Source organism: Neoarius graeffei, chromosome 14, assembly GCF_027579695.1.
Source record: "Neoarius graeffei isolate fNeoGra1 chromosome 14, fNeoGra1.pri, whole genome shotgun sequence".
Taxonomy (NCBI): Eukaryota; Metazoa; Chordata; class Actinopteri; order Siluriformes; family Ariidae; genus Neoarius; species Neoarius graeffei.
In genome coordinates, this window is record NC_083582.1 from 25,474,940 (window position 1) to 25,496,467 (window position 21,528).

The window sequence follows — 21,528 nt, forward strand, 5'->3', positions numbered from 1 at the left end:
AGATAATGGTTCGAGCTGCCAGGAAATATATAGTAACTCAACTCTTTACAACCGTGGTAAGCAGAAAAGCATCTCAACATGCAACAGCAGAAGACCACACTGGGTTCCACTCCTGCAGCCAAGAACAGGAGTCTTAGAATCAACCACAAGTTCCTAATAAAATAGCCAGTGAGTGTATTATTAGATGATACAGAGATAGATGGCTTACTGTGCCAATTTAGACAGTGTTTGTCAGAAAGTTCCACAAGGCACCTGGCTCAGGAGTCCTGCAAATTGCTATTTGTTGTGAAAAATGTTTAAAATAAAAAATGAACAGACCGCATCCACTGTTTAAATCTGAATACAAAAACGGATATGAATACGGACAATGGCACTGGATTACACCCATAATATACACAGTACTGTGTAAAATGTCAGATCTTTTTGTTTTCAGTCAAACAGTTATTCAGTACTTATTGTTTAATATAGCAGCAAACAATAATGAAGGGATTTATGAAGGTCAAATTTGGGTTACAAATAAAACAGATTTCATACTGATTTTAGGAGTGAAGATTTTGTTCAATACATTTTCCCCATTGTTCGTAAATGACAATTCTCTCTCACACACACACACACACACACACACACACACACACACACACACACACACACACACAGCCTTACTGGCAGACTTGACATGTGACGTCTGACTGCAAGCCTCCGGTAAAGATTTGATCAATGATGCAGTTGCAATGATTCGGGTTGTTGGCCTTCTTCCCGTTGTCATCCCCTTTGTGGATGATCAGTGCAGCACATAAATGCAAGCAGACAAAGTGTGGTTAAAAAACAAGCACGGCTAAAAAGCCCATTCCTTTCTGAGTCACAGCACAGGAGAGAGGGGGATGAGGAAGCATTTCATATTCCTTTAAACAACTCTTTTCTCTGGCCTTCCACCCCACAACTGCCTTGAGTTTAAAAAAAAAAAAAAAAAAGTCAGAGCCTTGCCCCCTTTCTATTTTCACCTCATGTCTGTCCCCACATTCTGCTCCATAGAACTCATGACACAGGTCATTTGTTCTTCACCTTACATTACCCTCAGATATATGAGGCCAGCCATCAGAGATACTGTTACCCCTTTTTGACCAACAGGGAAACGGGTTCTTGAACCGGTTCCTTTCGAGATTCTTTGAACCTTGCTGTAGAGCCCTGCACTCCCGCGGGACCCGACGCAAAGCAGTGCGGCGCGGGACAAATTTTGAAAGCTCATTGCGGGCGCAGGTGGGAGGGGGAGTGCACAATGCGGGAGCGGGCGGGAGAGGTGATGAGCTGCAGTCCCGCTAACTAAAAACGTGTTTAAAATAAAAATTTATAAATTATTAATTTATGTCTATCATATATAATTTGTGTTGGATATTTTATTTGGCATTAATAAAAACTTTTTAAGATGCCTAAATTTGCGGATGTGGTTATGGCAGCGGGGGCGTGGCCAAGCAGCAGTCTGTGAATGGAGGGCGGGGTCGGTAAGTGGTCATTACACCTGATGTCAATTTGTGTGTGTGTGTGTGTGTGTGTGTTGCAGGGATGGAGTATAAAGGGAGAGGGAGAGGAGAGAAGAGGGATTCGCTCCCCGACCACAACACGTGTGTGTGTGTGTGTGTGTGTGTGTGAGAGAGAGAGAGAGAGAGTGAGAGTGAGAGTGAGTGAGAACGAAAGAAAGCTGAAAAGCTCAATAAAGTGAGTGGTGTGCGTCCCGGGTTTCAGCACCACTGTAGTAATCCCCGATGTGGGTGGAGCACAGAAGCACGGCAGGCGAGAGTTCGTGTTCACACCCACTCACTTTATTGAGCTTTTCAGCTTTCTTTCTTTCACTCGTTCACTCACACACACACACACACACGTGTTGTGGTTGGGGAGCGAATCCCTCTTCTCTCCTCTCCCCCTCCCTTTATACGCCATCCCTGCAACAAACACACACACACACACACACACACACAAACTGACATCAGGTGTAATGACCTAGCCACTTACCTTCCCTGACCCCACCCTCCATTCACAGACTGCTGCTTGGCCATGCCCCCGCTGCCACAGTGGTCTAATCTCACGTACGTTTCCAATTCCTTTCCGTTCTTCCGTGTTTGAGATCTCCGATCATGGCAGAAGAGCAGAGCTCCTCTAGTGAAGCTCACAATGGGTATCTCTGTAAAGCCTCAGCTGCGCATGCCGCCTGGCAACGTGCACCCTCGCTACATGCGCTAGGTGAAGGATCGGTCAGTGGAGAGCTCAGCTAAGGTCAGCATGTTTAATTCCCCAAGCCAATGACAAGAACTTTCGTGAGAAATAACGCGAACGTCTGCATCATGCGGGATTTGCGGGCGGGACTGAAAATATGACAAAATATGGCAGCCGCAGGCGGGAGCGGGACTGAAGATCATAATTCTCTGCGGGAGCGGGACTGCACAATGCGGGAGCGGGACTGAAAATTCTGTCCCGCGCAGACCTCTACCTTGGTGCCAGTAAGCAAACCAGCCTGCATTTTCAACAGTTTGGAGCAGAACCACTGTAATCGAGGATGCATCATTCACGGAGGGCATTGCACAATTCATAATGGGAGTAAACTAGTAGCAAGAGTACACTGATGACCTCCGAGGTTTTGTTCAGTTATTTGTTTTCGGTCCATTTTTTTGAAAAACGTATCCTTTTCCATTGCGTTCTCCATTGATGTGCTCTGCTTCCTCTCCAAACCAGTGACATGCCCACTGATATTGTCATGGCTCGTGCTGGAAAAAACAGTTATATTTTGCTTCTAGCTGAGAACAGACTTTTCAGGTTCTGAACCAATTTATTTTTGGTCAAAATGCTTAAACGGTTCAAAATTTGGTGCGCAAACAAGAACCGAACCAAGTTGCTGTTGGTCAAAAAGGGTCAACAGTATATCTCATGGCTGGCCTCATATATCTGAGGTTAATGTAAAGTGAAGAACAAATGACCTGTGTCTGAGTTCTATGGAGCAGAATGTGGGGACAGACATGAGACAAAAACAGTGAAACGGAGGGGTGTGTTGAGTATAGCCCAGTACTGTGTCACAGCCACATCAGCCCAACAAAGGCATCAGACAGTAATAAAAAAAAAAAAAAAAGTCAGTGGAGTTTAAAGTGTATGAAAAATTTGTGGTACAATATCCTCATGCTTCAGTATAGCACAGTGTTATTTTCAACATTTAAAGACAATGTGAAGTTTGTATACAGTACCAGTCAAAAGTTTGGACACACCTAATTCAATGTTTTTTCTTCATTTTTATTAAAACAAACACTGCATGTCTTAAATTAATGATGGATTTTGTTTCTTAGTTGAGCAGTTCCTGACATAATCTGGATTACCACAGTTGTGGAATAGGGCTATTTACTGTATTTTTTATTATTTACTGTTTGATCTCAAACACATTAAGAAAGCAAGAAATGGCACTAATTAACTTTTGACGAGACACCTGTTAATTGAAAAGCATTCCAGGTGACCACCTCATGAAGCTGGTTAAGATAATGCAAATAGTGTGCAAACACTGGGTAAAATAGGGTAAACACTGGCTACTATGGAGAATCTAAAATATGAAATATTTTTAAACACTTTTTTTTGTTTACCACATAATTTCATATCTGTTCTGTGTTATTTTATAGTTTTGATGTTCCCAGTATTGTTCTACAAATGTAGAAAATGGTCAAAGTACAGAAAAACCAATGAATAGGGGTGTCCAAAATTTGACTGGTACTGTAATTCTCCCATAACATGACACAGGATGAGGAATTTCTCTCTTTCATATACAGAGCAAGGTTTGCCACATACCTATAACAGTTATTTTTTTTTTTTTAAAAGGTGGGTATTAAAAATTCAGAAATTCCAAGATTAAATAGTCACAAATTTAAGAGAGGGGTGGACCAAAAAAAAAACCCACACACATGCTTTTTGGATGTAGTGCATTATGGGAAATGCACTTGTAAATCTCTTAGCAATTCATTCCTTTATATTCCGTGATCGAAGAGTAGAGACTACATTCCCTATAAAGTCTCGACTCAGCCATGTCATCTGATGTGATGACGCTGATCCAACCGAGAGCAAATACAGCAGCGACTACAATTATCGACACCTTAATCTTTTAGCCATTGCAAAAGTAGAAAAGGCTTTCAATACGTAAATTGTGCATGAATAATTACTCAAACTTCCACTGGGAAAAAATTAGCTGATTCCCGATTATTTAGCATATCAGATCATGTGACACCGTTCCACAATTAGACACCCAGATGATCATTTATTTAAAAAAAAAAAAAAAAAAAAAAAAAAATCGGTATGTGGTATTAACAAAACAGTTTTTATTCAAAATTTGTTTTACATAGACTTATATTTAGTACAAAATATCTTTATATAAATACATGGATGTCTGTGCTTATGTAAATGAAGTAATTTTAATGTTTGTAAACAAATGAACTGATAATGTTTAACCTGTGTCAGAAAATCTTTTTGTTCCACTTTAAGTATTTTTGTCGATCACATTTTGTAAATCATTCATTGTTGTTTGTATTAATTTCTAGTTTTGTAGTTTACCAATAAATGTCAGGCAATTGACATTGTAACCACATGAACATCAAGGTCAAAGGTCACATCATTCCTCGAACAAAAATATAAAATGTCTACCAGTATTGTAATATGTGGTAGATATTTACAACAAACTGCAAAAAAAAAAAACAAAAAAAAAAACCTTATTTTCTGAATAGAAAAATCTGAATATTTCAAGCATGTCATTTTTTTATATGCTCAGAATTTAATTCTGGTCTAATTCAGTTTATTGCAATAGGATTCCAAATACTCTATAAGCATTCCATTCTGTTATGAATCAGAAAAAAAATTAATAACAGCACTTTTTTTTTTTTTTTTTTTAATAAAGTACTTCATCTACTTCAACAAAGATTGATATGTAACAGTTGTAAAGGTCACTTAATTCCACAGGGTGTCAATAATGGTGGACACCGGTGAAAGCGATCACTATTATAGACACCTCACGTGACTTCTCAAATGGGCGTTTAGATACAAAATGGTGACTGTTAAATTAAAGAGTAAGAAAAAGTAGGTTTTGGCAAGGAGATCATGAAATATCAGTGAATTTGATAAGTAAAAACACATCCATGACTTTCCACTATGCTCACCTGTGATAACATCTGGGTTTTCCTCAAATTGCTGATCATGCTAATAAAAAATAAATTATTATTATTATTTTTTTTAAAAGTTCCATCTTGGGTGTCTCATCAGCCGACAAGATCGGGGGAGGGTGTGTGTGTCTTCTTCCGGTTGATTAACCAACCAATAATGACAACTACTGTTATAATACATAGGGCCAAATTACTCAATTCTGATTGGTCAATCGAGGAGGGTTTTTTCCTTAACACGGGGCCGTATTTCTGAAATGCTATTGGCTAGTTCGTTGCTTGGTTACGGTTACAAAATTAGCAAATTTTGTCAACAAAATGTCCGACACTGCTGACTCAGCAATGCCGCGTTTTGCTATATTTGACGAAATGATAAACCAGTTGAAAGCTGCAAGCGAAAATGAAAATACCCCCCAAAAAAAAAAAAAAAAAAAAGTACGAATTTTTGGCTTTCCTTGTTTAAAAAATGGGCCGCAGAAAGACAAATAAACAACTCTCTAGTGGCACATGAATGCTGAGAGTTAGACAAGGTGCTATCGCAGTTTTATGCAGAAGTGAGGAAAGAAAATGGGGAAAACTACGAACCAGACTCTCTAAAAGTAATGCAGGCAGCATTGGATCGGCATCTGAGACAAGAGAAATATCCAGGATCAGTCCTGAAAGATGTCAAAATCCTGTCCAAAATCCTCGTGTCATGACGAAAGACGCTTTAGAAACTGATTCAAACGTGCAAGATAGTCTTATGCCCTGATTGGTTCAGAAAACGTGAATGACAAAATGTTGTGAACTTGAATGGCTTCCAAAGTATGAATTTGGCCCTATATATTATAAACAAGTAATCGTATGGTTCCTCTTAAAATTAAGGATCAATTTCACTTGTGATTTCGAAGTTTTGAAATTGGCAATTTTCAAAACTTCAAAAATCACTTGTGAAATTAATCCTTAATTTTACTCAGCCCCATACGATTACCTTTGTAAAATTGTTTTTTTATTGGTAAATCTGAAAAGGTGTTGATAATTACGGGCTGTCAATAATTGCAGCCGCCGCTCTACATGACTTTATAATCTCAGAGAATATCCGAGGTTTTCGTTTAGATTTGGAATGGGTGTGTGGCAATCAGGCAAGCACTTACCATCACTCAGACTTCCTGTTTCAGGAGGAAATACATCAACGTATGGAATCAATACCAACACAGAATAATGTTTTAACTTCATAATTATCTGGCATTCCCTTATTACAGTATAATATTATCTGAGTGTACCATCAGACACCTAACTAAACCCAACACTCAGCCGAATCCTGTTGATCTGGAAGCGCCTTTTCTGTGTGTGTGGTACCTTTGCAGTGGCGATGTAGCACGTCCAGTGCTGCGATGAGGAACTCGTGTGCATCTTGCTGCTCATAGCCAGCCAGGTGACGTGCGTGTGTCCACACCAGGTGCAGCAGCCGAAAGGGAATGTGGGGAGAGCGATGGCCCGAGTAGAACTGAGACAACAGGACAAAGCTCATCATCGCTTTTCACACTTTCAAATGGCCAATTCCCCTTTAAAGTGCATATCCTGGACCAAATTCGTTTTTTTTTTTTTTTTAATATGAAAGTATGTCCCTTTACACACTCATCCAGAAGGGTAATTTTGCACGAGGCCATCTGTCTACAGCAGAAAAAAAAATAAAACAACAAAACGCGTCTGGAAAAATCCCAAGGGAGTCTTGAGCCAGATTCGTGACGTCACCTGCGGAAGCGCCAGCAGGCTGCGAGAGCTTGCACGGTTTCAGTGCACAGCCTGTGTAGACCAAGTTTAGCAGCTAGCGATTTTGCATTGAAATATGGAATTGTCACTTGAGCGCAATGTTACTTCACCTTTGGATGAAGAATGCAATGTTGCTACGCCCTCCTACGATACATCTGTTAACCATTTTAATAGTTACGTGATAACATTGAAGAAATTTGCAGAAAACCACCAGATCGTTTTCTCATAAACAAACCAGCGCTGACGTAGGATTCAGAAGGAGGCGTCCCGCATGTGACGTCACGAAAATCAATGTTTCCTGGGAAATCCAAATGGCAAGTTTTTTCAGAGCCGGACCAATTCGCCTCAAATGGCTTGATTTCAACTGAATTTTTCTGGTATTGCGCAAGGTAAAAAAAAAAATTGCACAAAATGCAAAATGTGACAGATATTTGACCAAAGTTTAATATAAAATAGGAGAAATTACATCGATCTTGCTCCTGAATTTACCCGTGATATGCACTTTAACCTCTACATACTTTAGAAGCAAAGCTTTGGCAATACAAATCGCACTATTCTTTGTGACACCAATTAAGCAGTTTAAAAACGTGACCCTGAGATTCAGCTCAAGTTACAGATAGAAAGGTTAAGACGATTACTGGAACAAAAACAATCTTCAGGGCACAGAGTCCATTTTTGACTGATTTTACAACAACAAGACAAAGGCAAGAGCTCTGTACTCTTGTGATGAAGCTATTCCTCGAACATGCGTAGTTGCAGAGTCAAAATGCAGACAAGATGTGGGAGTGTGCAGTCTCTGGGTGTGTGGTGGATCAGGGTCGCTCAGGGGTAAAATATAATGTCCTTTCACTTCTCTGACTTGTTGTGCAAATTGCCATAAACGTCTCTGTATGGATTAGTAAAGGATTGAACTGCACATCATGTGACAATCATGACTATACATGCGATATTACTGTAATATTAAAATAAGCCATGAATAAAGAATAGATTTTACTGCACGGCAGGCTTTTAGATAGAGGGGCGTCTGGGCGTCTTTTCGACGCCCTGTACTGAAAAAAACAAGAAATTGGACGCCCTACTTTTTAGTACGACGCCCTAAAGACGCCCTAATATTTCCGCCCGTGTTATGTCCGGTAACTTAGCTGAATATGTTAAAAAATCGCCGAGTCTGAGCTTTCCGAGGATCTACAAGCTTTGTTGACACCGCCATTTTGGAAATTTCAGAAGTCTCGCTTTGACAGCTGTCTTTCCCGAAGACGCCCAGGGTTACCATAGCAACAGCACGAGCCCAGAGTACAAAATATAGGCACCCGCCGCAGAGCTACAGAAACACGCGTTTCTATGGCTGCACTAATTTCAAAGTTGTGAGAGCCCTCGTTATAAATAAATGGGTTATTAAATAAATTTGGTGTACAAAGCACTTGTAATATGCGTTCCCAGAGCAGAGGGGGAAAAGATGTATGCCTAGGAGACACTGGCATAAATATCCAGACAATATAGCCGTAGACTATATTGCCGCAGCTAAATGTGGAATGTAGTCTATAGAAAACCGGCCTTACCTGACATGTTATTTATCCCGAATAAATCCTGCATGCATTTCAAAGGTGAGAACAATTTGAAGGTTTTTCATACCTAAATGTAAATTTTTAGTACCTTGGTTTTTACCTTCTAGCTTTGTAATTAATGGGTTTCTATTGAAAAAACGAATACCATTATAATGTTTGAAGACTTAGCCATATTTCCTGTGTGTTTTTTTCTTTGTTACACTAAATCTTTGGACGCTAGCGGCTTTGAAAGCAAAACTGGTCAGCCGGGGTTGGTTGTCACACTGTGTTCGGGGTTGGTTGTCACATGTAATGCAATTGCAATAGGTGCACTACTGACTGAGACAAACACAGCTACAACAAGCTTTATTTATGTAGTATTCTGCGATCAGAAAGCTTTATAGCTAATTTGTCATGCTTAATATGCAACTCCAGCTCAAAAAATCCCAGAAATATACCCATTTTAATAATAATATTCATTAAAAATATACGCAGTTTGCAGTGTATTTTGTTTTGGTGTTCCCAAAGTTGATATTGTATTACCAATCTGTTATACCTACATGTATTTTGAATACATTTTCTTTAACATTTTTACATAATTCTCAAAAATATGTATGTATTTTCGGTTCCTGTACCGCCCCATTGAAATAACATTGTGACAACCAACCCTATAGGGTGTCACAATCTGTCAAAGTGTGTTTGACAGCCCATATCTTTTGAACACAACGACATAAAGTAGAAATACCACCTTCCAGTCGTACCTGAGACTTGCAGCTTCCTTTGTACATTGAAAGGGACCCTATTGCAGTGAAACCATTTTGTTTACATTAAGACATTAAAGAAAGTTGTTTTACCTAAAATGAATCTGGCTTGAATTTTTCCATGCACACATGCCTCCCCCCAGTCCAGCCTTACTATTGATACAAGAATGTTGTAACAAAGGCAAAAACACTTGGCTGTATTGCTCAAAATTTGCTGTCAAAATGAAGGAAATAGCATTTGAGAGCATTAGAAATTTCAAAATTTTCCGGGGGAGTACCCCCGGAACCCCCTAAAACACTCATGCCAGCGGCGCTCAACGCGCCGCTACACCTCGCCACATACAGTGACACCTGCAAAAAAGTTAGACTCCCTAAAAAAAAATCCTGCCTAAAAGCCTGCTGCACGGTGTGAACATTCTATGCATCTTGGAGGTTTCTGGGGAGTTTTCAAGATACAGGACCATCTTTATATCATCCTTACACTTCAGATTGGAATACTGTATGCTATTTTTGTGCATCTCCTAACAACAGTTGGAGCTTTCTTCAGAGTGTGAGCAAAACGTTACAGGAGCCAACCTTCCCTCAGCGAGGCATCATCATGTGCTTCATGTTCTCCCTCAAGCATGTAAATGCTTTCATCTCTGCTGGAACTTTCACAGTGCTAAAATCATTATCTGACAAGAGGTGCTGCACAAAGAATGTACTGTGGGGTTATGTATTTCAGGCCAAATTTACAGGCAGCATTATCATCTCAGTGAAGACTATCCCATAATTCTGTGCACAGGACAGAGACACAAAGTGAAGCCCCCCCCCAAAAAAAGCCCCAACCAACCTTCCTGTATCTCACCTCCTGAAAAAGCTGGGACATCTCACACACAAGGCAGGAGTTAGCCTGCATCTCGCACTTGTGTCTGTCGGACAGGAAGAAGTCCCTCAGCAGCGGGGTGTGAGTCAGAGCCTGGACAATGCAGTTCATAAAGCACGTGTTGCCTAGGTTTATCAAACCCCTCAGACCTGAGACACAGAGACCGACAATTGACACATGCTCTTTCAGAGTACTTGGACAACATTGTTTATTTTCCCCCTAACGAGCTGATTAAGTGATCAGGACTAGGTGATTCCTCGAACTCCTGCACTGCAAAAATGATATCTTAACAAGTTACAATATCTTGAATATTAGTTGAAACGATCTCGCATTTCCTATTAGAATACAAAACACCAACTCGGATTATTAAAACTAGTTCTAGATTGTAACCAACTAATTCCAGGATATCTTGTCAAGTAAAAAACTGTCCATACAGCAAGATATTTCACTAGTATTAAGAAATTTTCTCCTCAAATTCAGTTTTTTTTTTGCAGTGTGTGGGGTTTGAACTGTGACACCAACATGGGCCAGCCAGAAGGCCAGGCTCTTGCCGAGAGCATAAATGTGGCTCCACTCCAAACCTACACACATCAGACACCTGCTTGCACACACGCTTCCAGTCTAATAAAAGGAAAGAGACAATGGGACAGAAAACAAGGTTGTCCTACTGCGAGCATCTGTGCTGGGAGGATGGAGAGGTAGGAAAGAAAGGAAAATATAAGCAGGTATTCACATCAGGTTCATGCGCTTTGCAGTTAAGGAGTCAAACAGTGCATTTGTAGAAAACTGGTTTTGCCCTAGTTAAAAATAATAAAAGTAAACAAGATCGACTGTGAGCTACTGCTCACTGACGTATACCCTCCCCCGCTCTCATTTATATCAGAATTCAAGCAACTGAAGGAACAGGACACTTAGTATGAATGTTGACATCAACAAATAATTAACCCTGAAACAAATAGGGAAAGAGCAGTGTTCTCCCCAGGGATTTCAAATAGCATCCTGGTAAACTGTCATTCTGAAATAACATTTTGCTTCTTGAAATAGCGTCAAAATCCACCCTATACGTTTTGTAAATACATTCAGTCGGTAAACAGGAAGTTGATGTGCAACAGACCTGAAAATGATATACAACCCCAAGCTAAAGTTTGGTACCAAGTGGCTATGATTTGTGGTTGCTGAGAAAAAGGGTGTTTCGGACGGACAGAAATAAACCAGTATACCCCTCCCCCCCCTCCTTCGGAGTGGGAGTATAAATATCTAGTTAAAATATTGAACCTAAAAATACCAAGCTAGAAAGAGCATTCTAAAATTCATATTCGTCAGCGTCGATGCGCCGAGAGGCCGTAGTGAGGCCGTGCGGTTAGAGTGGAGGTGTTGACTCCGTATCCGTCCCACAATCATGACCGACCTGCATGGAGCCGATTATTCAAATGAGATGTGCTCAGCCAATGTTTAAGATGGCTTGCTTTTTAAACAAAAAAACACTTTCAGACTTTGCTGAAGCAGATTCGGTACACTGAAAATTAAAAATGACAAATTTGAGTTTACGTGGCTCCCAGTTTAAAGGCTTCCACACATAACCAGGACTCGTTCATAATCTGCTGATAAAAACAAACAAACAAACAAACAAACAAACAAACAAACAAATAAATTCATCAAATCTGTCTCAGGACATACTCCCTGAATGTTTTGTTACAACATTTACCACAACGTACCTTTGTATTTGGGAGTTTTGTTCCCCATTTCTGGATAAGATTCACTTCATAACCATCTTTTCCAGTCAGTGAAATCACAAACTGTACAGCTAGTACACAGCTTACTATTCTATCCACATTTATTGGATATGAGCAATTGCTCGCTCTGATTGGCTACTCTACTACTTGGCTATCAGCTCATATACCGCGAGTAAAAAAAAAAAAAAATGGCGGAGTGTGTTGCTGAACCAACTGAGGACGAAAGAAAACACCCCCCCCCCAAAAAAAAAATACAAGAAAAACAAAAAACATGGAAAGAAAGTATTTGGTGATAAGAACATCTTTTTTTATTTTCCAAGAGTTATTATTGTAGCATTTTTCACAAATTGCTACTGTCATTTCGCTGGTTTGTTTACATTCTAAGAGGAAATAATTTTGCTGGACGTTTTGTACAAAAGTTTTTATTTATCGAATTTGCAAAATATAAAAATGCTCCGTTTCTCAAAAGCCAGTGAATGTGGATAGAATAAAACAGTTATTCCACTCAATCTTCTCATACATTGCTTATAGCCAACTCAGTGCTATTCGCCTCATCAGCTATCAGCTCATATATGACTTGAGGTCATGGAATAACTTAATTATCTCATACATCACCTATAAAAGACCTGGATATCCATCGTTACAGATTCCACATTCTGAATAGTCTCTTAAACCCCAGCCTATCATACCGGTCATTTTTCTTTACTATATTTTTGGAGGGACAGAGAGAGGGAGGGAGAGCCGTGCCCGTGTGTGCGTGTGCGCGTCTTTCTCTCTCAAACCTCAACAAGGCTTGATGCCCAGCAAAGGAGGAGATCCGAGTCTTCTCATTCAGCAATCTCCTCACATACAACCTAAGCGAAAACTAATTTGGAGAGATTAAGCCACACTGAACTGTACAGCTTGCAGAGGCACACACACGGACAGCGTGAGCAGAAAGAGGCACAGACCTCGCCCACAGTCCTACTCATGGAGAGGTGCATGTGAAAGAGAGTGCTAACCTATGGTGCAGTTTGCAGTTATCTTCCGTCGTTTAGGGTTGTGTCGAAGCAGCTCCAGTTCTCGCTTTGTTGGTTCCCACGTTGAATATTTCTCTCCGATGCCTAAAATTAACAAGAACGGAAGACAGCCACACGTGTACAGAACACATCTTTAAGCATGCACTAATTTTAACATGAATAAAAGGTTAGGCAATTGTTAGTTTAAAAGGCACCACGCAGAATCTCATCAACTCATTAGCTGTAATTATAAGTCACTACTAAGCTATGTGTATAGACATTAGTGTTAAACACACCCACCCACACTCCACTCTGCAGTGCTCCGTCACTGCATTAGCGATTTCTTAACCGAGCCACAGTGCATTATGCAAGCCAAAGGCCAGCATAAGGGATTTGCAGAAGTCATTACCTTGCAATTTCCATGCTTTCCTTTGTTCTTCTTTGGCAATCTGTTCCATATCTTTATCGTATATGTAGTCTTGGCACACAAAACAGTATATTCCTCCATACAACAGGTCTATAGCTGAGTGAGAGACCAAGAGGAGAAAAAAAAAAAAAAGCATGAGAAAGCTAGTCTCTACTCTTTTTATTTTGGGCAGAGGTTTCAGATACTGCAAAGAGCACACACAAACAATGCATACATGAAATCACAACAAATTGACAAAACGATTAACAAAACAGCATTAAGAATAACTGCGGAGAGACGCAGGAATATGCTCGTCCATCTGTGAGCTTCAGGAAACGAATATTCAACACATCTAGGAAAGATAACTGTTACTTAGTAAAATTGATGAACTAAAATTGTACTGTCACTCAGGAGTGATGTGTATCATTCATTAGTTTCAGTCATCTGTTTGATGTGGGAAGTTTGTGGAATGTAAAGTACGGCTTGTCCAATCAGATACTTCCTCCCTGTAGCCGCAGTAATGCATGCACTTTTGTTCCCATGGCAACATGGTGAAGGTCTGTTTCTCTCTCTCTCTCTCTCTCTCTCTCACACGCGCGCGCACACTTTTACTTCCAGGTGACGTTTGGTGTGTGTACATGCCATAATGCTAACGAGGACAGACCGAGCACCATGTGCCAGCACTGACAGATGCATGTTTCTAGTTCAAGCAGCTAACATGGAACAACAAAACCTGCTGAAACCACTAGAACTAACGCATTTATTTGATAAGATGCAGCCTTCCCCTTTTGCTATTCACAATCAGAATCAATTACATTTTGGAGTAAAACTCAGAATCAGCTGTAGCCAAAAACTCATTCATGCTTCAGTAAGCGGAGCTCAGGATCTACCCCGGAGCTGTGAGGAGACAATGGTGCACCCCATGCCATCTTGTTTCTGTTAATAACCATTTGCCACATACCACTGACATGAGAACACTGTACATACATCGATCAGCCATAACATTATGACCACTGACAGGTGAAGTGAATAACATTATCTCATTACATTGGCACCTGTCAACAGGGGACAGTCAGTTCTTGAAGTTGATGTGTTGGAAGCAGGAAAAATGGGTAAGCATAAGGATCCTTTCTGTTTTAGCCAGCATGACCTTTTTCAGCAGTTTGTGCTACGATAGCTCTTCTGCAGGATTGGACCATATGGGCTGGCCTTCGTGCCCCATGCAAATCAATAAGCCTACGACACCCATGACCCTGCCGCTGGTTCACCAGTTGTCTTCCTTGGACCACTTTTGGTAAGTACTAACCACTGCTGCATACCAGGAACACCCCACAAGATGTGCCATTTCGGAGATGCTCAGACCCAGTCATCCAGCCATCACAATTTGTCAAAGTTGCTCAGATCCGGACACTTGCCCATTTTTCCTGCTTCCAACACATCAACTTCAAGAACTGACTGTTCGCTTGCTGCCTAATATATCCCACCCCTTGACACGTGCCATTGTAATGAGATAATCAAATGGTCTTCACCTCACCCGTCAGTGGTCAATCGGTATACACAGGCTTTTGAATGAATGGAAAAAGAATAAAGTGTCCCGATACATACTTTCTATCAAATCATACCCAAAGGTTCGTGTAAAGTACATAAAGGTGTTTTGATCTTAAATGCATGTATAAAAAGGTATACCTGATGTTAAAAACAAGCCTTGCTGCCATTTTAAAGCCACTGCATTTTATGGATTATACTAAAATGCATTGAACGGGACCATAAATACAAAGCGGCTCATTATTTTTGGGCACTCCAGCCTGTAGGAGTGTTTTACCAACATCGCTCCCAGTCAATCACACACAGAAGGAATCTGAATATTTTTATGGGAAAACAAAATGCGTCAGTCTGGGAACGTATGACTAACACTTTCTGACAAGATAAAGGTGCAACGTTATATCAAGGTCAAACAGCAGCATCTTCAAATAATTCTGGGATTCAAGGGGCCCAAGAACAGCTGCTTCTATTCATGCACAATAAGAGCATCAGCGATGTACAGCTTACAGAGGAAACAGGAGCAAATGCAAAAGACAGCTTGGTTTTTAAGTTCCCACTGGCATTGGGGTGGGACACATGCCCTGACGCTTCCAAACCACTCACACTGCTCCAACTAGAGACACACACACACACACACACACACACCTCAACTTTACAGCACACATTCAACTAAAGATGGTCAAACTGACTGAGAATTAAACCATCATGGAGGAAATCTAAAAACAGTCTACACTGAAACGAAAGTTGCTCCCACAAAGTACTGCTGTTAAAAAATTTAATTAAATTAAAAAAAAAAAAAAGGCACTGTAGTACCTTGATTTCACTGAGGTTTAATTTTATTATATTCAAAAGCTACTGTATTATTTTGATTTCTAAAGGCAACATCAATTAATCAAATAGTTAAAAAAAAAAAAAAACACATTTGACAGTGAAAATTGTGGCTGTCTGCCTCATGAGGTCTCAAGAATGATCCCCCGGGTGACCAGCTCAAATCTCATTAATATTCATGAGGAAAGTGCTACCTGATTGGTTAGGGTTTTGGTTCCCACAGCACAGCTCGCTCTGCATTCTTGGGTTTCACGTGACGTCACATCCGCCTCATTAGTTATTCAAAACTTTAGCTGGTGGTCAACCAAAGCTCAGATGACAAAGTGTTTGTATGGAGAAGGTGCATTGCTCGCATGAAAAATGCCTTACGCTAACGTTGTTTTAGGTTGTTCGAATTGATCAAAACCATGAAACTGATAAAAGTTTCTTCAGGGTTCCCGGTGAACTGATAAAAAAAGGTTGAACGAACACAGGATTTCATAAAGATGTCGAGAAAGGTGGCTTTTGAGCCTTTCACTGAAATCGAAGGGAGCCGAGTCAAAGCATGCTTGAGTTTCACTTCATGAAAGGTTTGTATCTCCCTCTCAGCTATGTCATTAGTGTTTTCCAAGTACTTTTCTTGCTACGTGTCGTTATTTTACGGTACTTTTTTCTTTTTTAGTCACGAAGCACTAAAGTCCCCAGCTGTTTCTTTGTTTACACCTCACTTGATAACCACCATACTGAAAACACCACGTGTCTCGCTTTCTTTAACAGGGTGTCCTAGCGGTCTTTTCAACGAGTCTTTCAGCAAGTACACGCGATCAAAACAACCACGAATAATAAAGTCCATATGCATGAAGGTCGCGACAAAATTCTTACCCAGCCATACAGTTAAATACGCTGTGATCACTTCTCCGTCTTGTTTAACTAAGATCCAGGTCTTTAAAATGGTTTCTGATTATCTTTGTGAATGATTTACCTGAGAGATAAGAGACAACACAAATGAGAATCAAGCGAACTGTTGTTTCTTTACCCTTCAACTTGCAGTGCTTCATTGTAAAGATGTGAATGAAAAGCTTAAAAAAAAAAAAAAAAACCCACACAACATACACGGGCAAAAACAATACAGGATTCATTCAGCAGCAACTTGATCCTGAGGTCCTTTACCCAGCCACATACAAAAAAGTTGTAAGCCTCCATACTCCTTCCACGCTTTCATCTGTTTTGCGGTGTAGAAGGACGTCTGCAACACCAGATAGTTCCAGATGTTGGGGAACTCAACTGAAGGGTCGTTTTCGAGATCGTATGACAAATCCTTCTTTCCCAGACTGTAGGGGTCGATTCCATTGCACATAGCAACCACCAGCTGTTTCACTGGAAGTGAAACCGCTAAGAAAGTCACGTGACTCAAACCCAAGAATTGAGTATCTGCTCTCTATAACGTAACCCAATTCTTTTTCCAAAATTTATTTTGTGATGTATAGGTATGTAGAACTTTTTAAAATATGCTGAATTAAATACATCTATATGAATAAATAAAATATAATTAAAAAAATTAAAAAAAGAAAAAAAAAAAAGGATTTTTGAATGGGTCGAGCCCATGCATTCCCCCCGAAGCAATAATCAAGTGTCATTTTTGGGCAATTTTGAAAGCGCAAGTATTAACTTGTTTTACAGACATCAATAAAAGTAACTATAAACGATAATAATATAGGACATAATGTGTCCTTTAATACATTAAAAATTGTAACACGATTAAAATTGTGGGACAAGATAAGTAAAACACAGTGTTCCATCACACCACGCAGTCAGGAATTTCTGTCCAAGTGTTTATACAAATTAGTCTTTTGGAATCGTACACCTTTCCTCTGGTGTGTGACTGCAGTAAAAATCACACTATAGCCTTAGAACATAAAGGAGTGGAGTTAATGGATGGCCTCCTGTAACTGAAAGGAAGGGAACTAAAACATTACACCCACCTCATCCTTATTGCCCGAGTGGTCAAGTTGCACCTTTAAATGGTGAGAGGTTTCAGGGAGTGTGTGAGAGAGAGTGTATGTGTGAGTGAGTGGGAATTTCTCACCCCACACACAAATGACCAGAATAAACCAACATCATAGCAGGCCTTGAGGTAACCATAGAAACCAGAGCAGGAGAACGTGCTAAAGCACGCCGAGATCAGAAACGAGAGAGTCGAATAAAGTCACAAAGAGTACAGCTACAGAAAGGAAAATTAATGAACAGCCTCGAAAACAAATGAAAAAGTCTTCCTCTTTCTTTAATGTGAAAAGACAGAACCCCAAGTAAGTGGAGATTCCCCCCCCCCCAAGTTAATTTGTCGCATGTTGATTAAGACGACTTAATTACCCCTCTATCTAATCCCAGTGTTCCTTTTCCTCCGGAGCTGTGCACACATCCACTGCTCACAGCTAACCTAATTAAAACACTCAATGCTGAACTCCAGAGGGGGACAGCAGACACAGAGGGATGGTTGGGGAACACGGCTAGGATAATTACTGCTGACGAGTCATGCTCGCGGCTAACTTAGCAGCTACAATCGTACATCAGTTACACACCTTCCATCTGACTGACGGCTCTCGCGCTCACCTGCCAATCTTTACATGTGCTGTGCGCATGTTGGCAGCCATTTGTACTACAGCTCAGTCTATTCTTTCGCAAGTTGGTTTGTGTGTATTATTTTCCGTTAACAGCACGTTCTGAAGCATTTTAATCCTCTTGTACCACAGCAGCTCACTCTCTACTGTTGTGGAACACGAGTGAAACAAGTTATTTCTCATCACTGTACCCCAGCTGCTTTTTTCCTCTCGAGTGAAGTTAATAAGACAAGAAATGCAGCTTGATATGACAAAGACTTCTGTCCTGGTAAGCTTGAAGCATTTCCTCTTCCTGTTACAAAGTGCTGACACTGGAGACACCTTCCAACCCCCCTCGCCCCAAGTCCCTGTTTAAAGTTGTTATAAGAACAAGAGCATTAATATAAACCTGGGATTTTCACGTATACTACTGCCAGAGCTGCTGGTACAGACAATTAACTAGAACTGTGAGTAAACTCACTATAGATTCCCTCCCCCCACAAGCCTGTCACCATATATCGCCATATGTAAGGGAATAAGTTCTCCCCCCTTTGAAACATCGGGTCAGGATTATTTTCCTTCATGCACATCTTCGGGTGGTATACTGAAACTGTGTAAAGTTTCATTAAAATCCATAAAACCGTTGAGGAGGAGTTGCGCTTACAAAGAGACATGGACAGACAGATGGACAGGGTGATTCCTATATACCCCCCCAAACTTTGTTTGCAGGGGGTATCACCATCATCAATCATCAGTCGGCTGCAGAGCAGTCGATCACAAATTTCGTCCATGGCTGACGGTCAGCAGCCAGCACAGCAATAATATCGGGGGTCAGGTCACCCTCCGCATCCCTCAGCAGGTTCTGAACGTAGGTCAGGTAGCTCGTCTTCTGACATCCTGGGCGTCTTTTGCCATGGGTTGGGACGTAGAGGGCATATGTCCTGACTGGCTCCTCTATGGACATCCTGAGGGCATGTCCAATAAAACGCAATTGTCGCTGTCTGACTTTGTTGATGAGAGGCTGGGTGTTTGTCGCCTTGTATATCTGAGCGTTGCTTACATGATCGAGGCGCTTAATGTTCAGCATAACTCTGAAGCAGGATGTGGCAAATGCATTTATCTTGTTCTCCATGTCAAGCGACAGTACCTGGGATTCACATCCAATAATAATAAACACCTTCTGACCAAACAACCCAGAACTCAGCAGTGAAATGAACAGCAATCATCATTCACACAGTGATTTGGGTTTGTGGTACAGGATCCATGATGATAATGAAGCAAGAAAACCTCTAGAAACTTTCTCTCTCTCTCTCTCCCCCCAAACTCTCCAGGCCACACTTGGTCCAGCAGGGGATTGGGTCATGGCCCTGCAAGACCATTCACAGAACACTGTGCTCGCAATCACAGCGAGAGAGAGAAGTGAAGAGACTCATGCAAGCAATGTTTGTGTGATCAGAATTATCTTAGAGAAGAAAGGTAGGAAGTGATTAGACGCAGAAAGGTACGCTGTCCCTCCATTCACATGTTTTATACAGAACATGAGGTGGAAAAGGTGCAAGATTCCCACCTTGAACAGGCTGTGGAAAAGGGGTCATAGATAGACAGCCACAGACAGAGACTCCCAGCACTATACAATTACCCTCTTATCAGTCTGTTTGTGTGTACTGTTTGTTTCTTGGTGGAAAGAACCATCCCACCTCATTAAAGAAGAAGAGATAATTACAGGCCTCTGATCTACGAGAGGCTTGAGAGCAAAATGAGAACTCTTTCCAATCTGGCTTCAATTTAACCCTCCCACCACACACACACGCCACTGATTCAAGTCTCAGATCAGTTCGTGGTAGGGCTGCGTACCTAAACGTAACATCATCAGGTACCAGTACAGAAGTTTAGGTACAGGTCCGGACCTGTACCTGAACAATTTGACAAATTCTTCTGAACTTCAATAATGACAGAAACATTAATAAACTGTTGACAACTTGTCAGTATCTTTATTCAAAGAAAACCGAACATAACTAGGTTTCCTACCTCACTTCTCATAGGGTGTTCACACGGCACATATTTGCATCGATGCTGCACCGATGTATTTTGTTGCGATATATCTTACACCAGTGTAAATTCTGCGCAGCGTTCACACGTCACAACCCTGCTTACTAGAGGGAAGCGTGTTAGCACCGGTGCAGCCCCACTTGCGGTCACACGGCAGTTTCTGCAACCGTGCAATAGTAGCAAAAACTTTATTACTATCATTTCCTTTGATAGTAATAAAGTTTTGATATCATTTCCCTTTATTACTATCATTTCCTATCATTATTACTATCATTTGCGATAGTAATAATGCGGAAATTAAATATGCGCATGCGTGAAAATGTACTTCCTTTTCCCAGTTGTCATGGCATCACCAAGCGCCGGGAAAACAACGTGGATGAAGACACCAGTGTTGCCAGATATTGCTGATGTTTTCCATCCCAAAATATGTTCAAATCTGCCAAAATGCACTTAAAACTACCCAATCTGGCAACACTGGAAGACACGCAGTTCTGTTGTTGTTGATATTCGCCATTTTAGAAGCGCAAAATACCAGGATGCAAATTATGTAATGCCCGTATGTAATCAACTCTCCTCACGCGTAGCGAGTCTACCCCTGTAGCGTTCAGACGTCCCATTTTATAATCGGTGCTGCCCCGCAAACTAGCATTTACTCCGGAGTAAATTTCTTAAACCACCTCCCGAGCAGGGTTAGATTTGCACCGGTTTAAGCAGCTTTCAGGGGCTACACCGGTATAACTTTGTACCGTGTGAACGCTCTACCGGGGCAGCCCCGGTGCTACACCGGAGTAAAAGTTGTCGTGTGAACACCCCTTCAGTCACCCTCTCAGTCTCATACTTGGTTAACTTGGGACAAAAAGTCATAAGTTGTCTCTCAGCGAGAAGTGACTACACTAGAGTACTACAGACTACGTGCAGTCCGTGGCCTTTAACTTACACGGCAAAATCACACAAAGCAACAAAGGCCGCCAATGCCAGCAAAGGAAAAATGGCTGACCTGCTTTTGAGTCTTTTTGACCAATCAGAACGCTGGATCAGCCAAGCTCTCACAATGTCTCGTGAGACTGTGGCGAGAGGATCTCAAATCAAAGATGGCTCTGATTTCAAGTTTCAGCGCGGCATTTTACGTCTTTTCTAGTGCTAAATTTTCGTCTTTGTGGTAGGATTTACGCATCTTCAGTCACAAAATAAGCATATACTTGGTGTAAATTTATATCGGTACAGTACTGGTACGCAGCCCTAGTTCGTGGGGTGTTGTACAGTCTGATCTATAACAGCACTTCATCAGATGTGTTGCATATAT

The 21,528-nt window shown here is 41.0% G+C and overlaps 1 protein-coding gene across 1 annotated transcript in view; it reads right to left on the reverse strand.

Moving 5' to 3' along the window:
* usp22 (ubiquitin specific peptidase 22) overlaps positions 1-21,528 on the reverse strand; it is an 87,157-nt gene that overhangs the window by 24,522 nt on the left and 41,107 nt on the right. The window contains exons 3-7 of the mRNA XM_060939475.1: positions 13,234-13,347; positions 12,828-12,929; positions 10,076-10,242; positions 6,510-6,657; positions 664-769 (exon numbers count right to left, since the gene is read on the reverse strand). Of these exons, the coding sequence (XP_060795458.1) occupies positions 664-769; positions 6,510-6,657; positions 10,076-10,242; positions 12,828-12,929; positions 13,234-13,347 (637 nt within the window). The remainder of the gene's footprint in view (positions 1-663; positions 770-6,509; positions 6,658-10,075; positions 10,243-12,827; positions 12,930-13,233; positions 13,348-21,528) is intronic.